The 6,912-nt window shown below is 37.7% G+C and overlaps 1 protein-coding gene across 1 annotated transcript; it reads right to left on the reverse strand.

Moving 5' to 3' along the window:
• Positions 1-5,404: 5,404 nt before the first annotated feature.
• On the reverse strand, positions 5,405-6,346 carry LOC123241386 (olfactory receptor 10S1). Its single transcript, XM_044669043.1, has one exon. It carries the CDS (start codon positions 6,344-6,346, stop codon positions 5,405-5,407), a length of 942 nt encoding a protein of 313 aa, XP_044524978.1.
• Positions 6,347-6,912: the final 566 nt, after the last annotated feature.

A 6,912-nucleotide genomic window follows, 5' to 3' on the forward strand; every position in this document is an offset into this window, starting at 1 on the left:
AAATGGTGAAATAAACTTTAGGCTTAAAAGATTCCCCTTTAAAGTATCTTCTTTTTTAAAATATTATTATTATTATTAAGTGATAAATATTCCAAAACCTATTAGAAATCCAGGATCTCAAAGACAAGAAGGACCTTTTCAGACTATTCTAAATCCAACTAGATTTGAAATCCGTTCCCTTTTTTTTTCTGGAGACTAACTTGTCCCTTTTCTCCATAAAAAAATCCTTTTTAATGACTTTTTAGGTTCTTCATTCTGTGCCTAGAGACAACAAAGTGGTAAGCCAAGAAGGCCTGAATTCAAATCTGACCTCAGACTCTTAACACCTATGTGGCCTTAGAGAAATCCACTGTCTATCTCAGTTTCCTTAAATATAAAAACAGAGGTGATAATACCTACATTGCAGAGGTTAGGAGAGGTTGAAACAAGATGATATTTGTAAAGCATTTAGCATTCTGCCTGACATAGGTGGTGGTAAACTGGTGATATAAAAAAAAAATTATTCCCAACCTCCCCATTCTCTCATTACTGATCAGCCCCTTTTACATTTTTACTGTGTGACTGAGTCAGTGTTCCTTAAACCAGAAACTCCAATCTCCTGACTTAAAGGCATTTTCACTGGTTATTCCCTATGCCTAGAATTACTATCCTCATTTCTACCTCCTGGCTTCCCTGGATTCCTTCAAGTCCCACCTAAAATTCTACTTTCTATAGGAAGCTTTTTCTAGTCTTCCATAATTCTAATAATTCTCTGGTGTTCATTATTTCAAATTTATTTTGTAGATAGGTTGTTTGTACATAATTGCTTGCATATTGTCTCTTCCATTAGATTGTGAGTTCCTTGAGATCAGGGATTATATATTTTGACTTTCTTTTTATCTTCAGCACTTAGAACATAGAAAGCCTTAGGGAAAGAACTACTTCACTTCCTAGCTGTGTGACCCTGAGCAAATCACTTAACCCCCATTGCCTAGCCCTTCTTACCATGCTTCTGCCTTGGAACCAATACACAGTATTGATTCTAAGATGGAAGTTTGGGGTTTTTAAAAAAAGACAGAAACAAATGACCCAGATAATGAAATAAATACAAATATATGTAGATATATACATGTATATATTTATATGAATGGTGAATATATGTATGTGAATATATATATGTATGTACTTCTCCATAGCTATCTAAATAATGAAATCTTCCAATCCTTTGAAGACTGTTCCATCTCCTTCTCCTTCTTAGTTTTAGGGGAGATTCATATCAAAATTTTTCTCAAAAAATTGTAAAGATTTTGAATTTTAGAGGTTCATGAAGTAAGACACAATGCCACACAAAGGATAGAGAACTGGCCTCAGAGACAGGAAAACTAGGTTTAAGTATTGCCTCTAATACATAATGGTTGTATGATCCTTAGCAAGTAACCTAGAGTCTCAGTGACCAGGCAATGCTTTATGATTATAAACGACAGATCGGGTACCATTCTGCATTAGTAGAGCATGCTTTTTCATCAAGGGTTCTTTATACTAATGGTATCCTGGTCTGGTTAAAAAATAAACTCCAGGGGGCAGCTGCATAGCTCAGTGGATTGAGAGTCAGGCCTAGAGACAGGAGGTCCTAGGGTTCAAATCCGGCCTCAGACACTTCCCAGCTGTGTGACCCTGGGCAAGTCACTTGACCCCCATTGCCCACCCTTAACACTCTTCCACCTATGAGACAATACACTGAAGTACAAGGGTTAAAAAAAATAATAAAAAAAAAATGAACTCCACTGCTTTATTATGGCCTGGGAGTGACCTGGAGTTGTCAAGTTGTGCCATTAGAGTGTTGTCTCTTATGGATTCTACTGACTTGAGAGTCGTAATATGGGATAGACTGTGTGTATAATCTGAGAACCAGCTTAGGTAAATGTAGGAATATTTTCTAACATGTGGTAATATTTTTTTTGGTCCCTGCAACTACTGAATACAAATTCTTTAAGACCGCCAATGAATCTGTGATATCCTACTCTTTCTGAGCCCATTTGGAGTTTTCTTGGCAAGGATATTGGAATGGTTTGCAATTGCAATTTCCTTCTCCAGCTCATTTTTTATAGATGAGTTAACTGAGGCAAATAAGGTAAAGAGATTTGTCCAAAGTCACACAGCTAGTAAATGTTTGAGGCCAAATTTGAAGTCAGGAAGACTAGTATTCCTGACTTCAGGCCTGGAACTCTATCTGTTGTACCATTTAACTGCCCCTCTATAATAGATATATCTATTTATATTAACTCATTAACTATTTGACTGCAAATGTTCCCACTGAAAGTCTTTATTCTTAGACATGATTCCACTAATGTGAGTAAATTTTTATTAAGTGTGTTTTATGCAGTAATTCTTTTCCTTTCTTATGAATGGCCTATAAAAATAGCATTTACCTATAAAGAAACTAGTTATGATAGATTCTCTACTCTGAATAACAATTGCTGCCTTTGATTCTTAGTACTTACTATAAACATGACTTGGGGGAAAAGTGCTGAGCTATTTATAAATCTTTGTCCTGACTTAGAAATGCTCTTTCCTTGATTTTTTTTTATATTTCTCATCTCTTCTCACCCTTTCATCCTTTCCCTAATTGCTTAAGTCTCAATCATCCCAACCACTTTCCTTAGCAAATCATACCCAAACTTCCAAATACAAAAACATCTAGGACCTTGAAGAGGAAAAGTCATATTGTCAATACTATCTCCCTCTTTCTGAGTTTAACACACATCTTCTGACTTCTCACAAAAGACAGGTAGGCCTATATGATTAGCTCGTGGGTTCCAGATTTGGGAAATTCATTAATGTATTCAACCAATATTTATTTCCTGAGCACAAAAAGCATGCTGGTACATTATTAAACTTCTGAAAAATTGTACACACAACACATTTAATTATTAACACTTTTTTCTAAAACTCTCAAGTTGAGAAATAAAAAATAAGTCTTTATTTGCTAATTTCAAAACATGTAAATGCTCACACTGAAAATTTAACAATTTAATCTCATAAACTGGTTGGAACTCACTCCATTATACACCTGCTGAACATTAATAAGTGCTGTAAGGTACAAAAGAGAGATCTATCAGATAGCCCCTGTAATCAATATACTTTTGACCTAGTTAAGAAGACGAAGTTTACATATATTAAATATCTAAGTGACCACAATAGACAATATTTCCACAGCAGAGTGGAGCCATGGAGGAAAAACAGGGAAAATAGTGAACATATCTGGATATATCATTTTTGGAATAACTATGGAGAGAGCAGAGGCTATGGCCGAGAAGGGTGAGGGATTCCTATTGGGTGGACAGATTGTGTCGACAGGTATATAGAAAAGAAAACCAAATGAGAGAGGGAAGAGCAGCAATCCAGTATTGGGGATATAAAGTCACTGCTCTTCATGTCTCTTTTTCCATCTTTGGGGCTAAGTATTTTACTTTGGGGGCTACTTTGGGGAAAGTATTTTATAACATTCCATGTGAAAATAAGGAATAGGAAGACAAATTCATGACAAGAGGAAAATTAAAACAGTAGAAGGTGAGGAATAATTAGCTAATTTCAGTTCTATTTAAGTCGGTTATAAGATTGTTATTTCCCATATGCATATAGTCATTTCTGTGTGCATATGTTTTTTGTAGGTCTTTTCCCAATTGCTTCTCTCGACCTCTCTCTCAGAAAACTTTCAATAATCTTAGTATCTGAGATTGGGAATGAGTATACTGACATCCGAAATTTGTTTTGTCAACTCAGTCCCAAACTCTACCCTGGTGTAACTCTTTTACTTCCTAAAATTTTACCTTCTTGCTTTCTCATTTATGGATACATTACCTTTTTGGCAACTTTGTTCTTTCTCCTTAAGTGTTGAAGAAAGTCCATTAGTACCTTACATTTTTAAGAATACCAGATGTTGTGGAAATAAGTTGCTTATTCTTCAGTTTCTCTAATCAATAACTTTAATTTATTTTTTGAAGTGAATTATCTTCTCGAGAATCAGCACAGTACCATGGAGTATAGGATCTGAAGTTTGGAAAGATTTGTCTTTTTTTTTAGCTCTGACATCTACAAGACTTCCGTCTTGCTCTCATTATTTTAAACCAGGCTTGAATTTCTTCTATGTAGGCAAGAAGTTTCTTCACTAATGCAGATAAGCACCTTAGAATCTTGTCCAAACTTGCCTAAAGGCACTGAGAGGTTAAGTACCTTGCCTAACACCATATAGCCAGTTTATGTGACTGAGGTGAGACTTGAACTCAGGTTCCTTGTCCTGAAGCCAGTTTCCTATCTGCTTTGCTACACTGCTTCTTCCCATTACCAATGAGAAAATCCCTGTTGTCCCCTAAGTGATGGCAAACTCACTATTTCACATTTAACAAACATATCTGGTATAGCAAATTCTGCCAGCTTGAGGAAAAGTTGATTTTAGTTACTGACTTTTTTTAACAACAGTAGAGAAAGATAGTTATTTGGAAGAATTAGCTTATATTGGTTTTTATTTTTCTGTGAAAGGCTGATTGATCAGGCTCAGGTTCACATTCTAGTCTATATGTGCTCTATTACAAAATGTTCTGAACCTGGGCAGAAGAGAATTTGGAGTAGAAAAATAATTTGAAGAATTTTCCTAGCTCCTTACTCAGCTTTTGATGCTGCCCCTTTCCCAGAAATACTTTCACCTTTCTCCTAGGTTCATTCATAATTCCCTATGGTCTCTGATACCTGTGATATTTACAAATCAAGGGAAGATGGAGGGATCTTGTGAAGGCATACATTTTAAGAGAGATCTTTTGCAGACTCCTAATTTTAAAGATGACAAAAGTTAAGTCTAGAAAGAAGTGATTTTCTTGGTATATAACAGACTCCAGATCCACTTAGTAAAAACATTCTATTCTGTTTTTATTCTACCACATTACCTCTTTCTAAGTGGAGATTGTCAATGTCCCTATACAAGTCCATTAATCTAACACTGATATATTGCTGAGTCCCTTGGCCAGAACTGTAAGCTCTTCTCGAAATGGAATTTCATCACCTAGTACCCATATAAAGGTTAATAATTCTCAGAGCTATAGAAATCCTGATGCAAAGGAAGCTTCAGTCTCCAAAGGTATAAGATTGTAACTAAGTTCTGCACCCTTGTTGGGAGTCCAGAGAATCATAGAATATATGAAGAGGGAAAGACCTTAGAGATCATCTACTCCAAATACTACATTTTACAGGTGAGAGAAATGAGTCCGGAGATGTAAAATGATTTTCTTCAGGTCACATTTTGGCCTAAAGCAGATTTGCTCATTACCATCCTGCCCCATTTCCATTGCACTCTATTCTAGTTGGTCAGGTACATTATTGGAAAGGTTATAGAAATGAGCTATAGTGCATATTAAGAGGTGGGACGAGAAGATCATGGCTCTCTCGGCTCATGGCACAAAAGTCTTCTCAGAGCCCGTTTCACTTCCTTATTTCTCAAGGTATAAATGAAAGGGTTGAGCATGGGGGTGACGATTGTGTAGAAGACAGCTGGGGCTCCTACCCCTGCCCCACTAGAGCGTGGCTGAATGTAGATGCATATGGGGGGCATATAATAGAGGAATACCACTGTAAGGTGTGCTGTGCAGGTAGAAAAGGCATTGCGGCGGCCATCTGCAGTACGAATTTTCAGCACAGATGCCACAATGAAGACATAAGAAATGATGATGAGGAGTAGGCAGCCTGCAGCAACTATGCCAATGTTAGCCAGCATGACCAGCTCATTGAGGGCAGTGTCTGTACAAGCTAGCTTCAGGACAGGGGGGATGTCACAGAAGAAATAGGCAACATGAGAAGGCCCACAGTAGGGCAGGCGGAAGGTGAGGGAGGTGTGGATAGCAGAGTGTATGGCACCAATGGCCCACGTGGCCCCAGCTAATCCCGCACACACTTGCTGATTCATGACAACTGGGTATTTCAATGGCTGACTGATGGCCAAATATCGGTCATAGGCCATGACAGTATATAGAAAACATTCAGTACTGGCCAAGAAATGAAAGGAATAGAGCTGTACAGCACAGCCCCCAAAGGATATTACCTTTCCTTCTGCAGTGAGGAGCCCAGCCAAGACTTTGGGCACAGTCACTGTGGACAAACATGCATCCAGGAAGGACAAGTGGCCCAGAAAGTGGTACATTGGAGAGTGAAGTCGAGGATCCAAGCTCACTGTCAGCAGAATTAAGAAGTTCCCCACCACAGTGATGGTGTAGATGAGGAGGAAGAGGAAGAAGAATAATATGGGGTACTCCGAGGTGTTTGCCAACCCCTCCAGAATGAAGTGGGACACCACTGTTTGGTTTGACCACTCTGTCTCCATAGCCCTCTGCTTGATCATGAGAACTGAGTTATTACATACTTTTATACAGTCTTGATGTATTTCCTTACCCTTTTTCCAGAGCCTAGAATAGCTTTGCTGTAACTATAAATTTTAATCCTTCCCATAAATAAAATCCTCATAATTCAGTTCCAGGAATAGGAAGTCTTTGCTAACTCTCTCTTCACCCCTTCTGTTTCCCCTTGGAAAGAACCTTCCCTCTTGAACTACACATAAAACTTAGTTTTATCCTTTTCAGGTTCACTTAGCATATATTTTTATGTCACAATTATTTGTCAGACTAAATTCTAGCACTCTTGAATTGTGACAGACAAGGTAAAAGAGAACTTTATCACTCTTAGGGTATGATCACTCACAGAGCACCAACATAGATATCTTGTTCCATAGTTAGAGTGCTCAGAATGATCAGAAGGCAGCATTACCTGGCTGGTGTCAGTGGTCACTAGTATTTTACTTTTTTTTTTTCTTGCTGTTTCACTCTCTTAGTGTTGAGAATGGCATATATGAGTACTTCAAACATCAATCATGGATGTTTAGTTGAGTTTCCC

The sequence above is a fragment of the Gracilinanus agilis genome, chromosome 3 (assembly GCF_016433145.1).
Source record: "Gracilinanus agilis isolate LMUSP501 chromosome 3, AgileGrace, whole genome shotgun sequence".
NCBI lineage: Eukaryota > Metazoa > Chordata > Mammalia > Didelphimorphia > Didelphidae > Gracilinanus > Gracilinanus agilis.

Coding starts and splice junctions, on each gene's coding strand:
- LOC123241386 (XM_044669043.1), bottom strand. CDS start 6,346: ATGGAGACAGAGTGGTCAAACCAAACAGTGGTGTCCCACTTCATTCTG.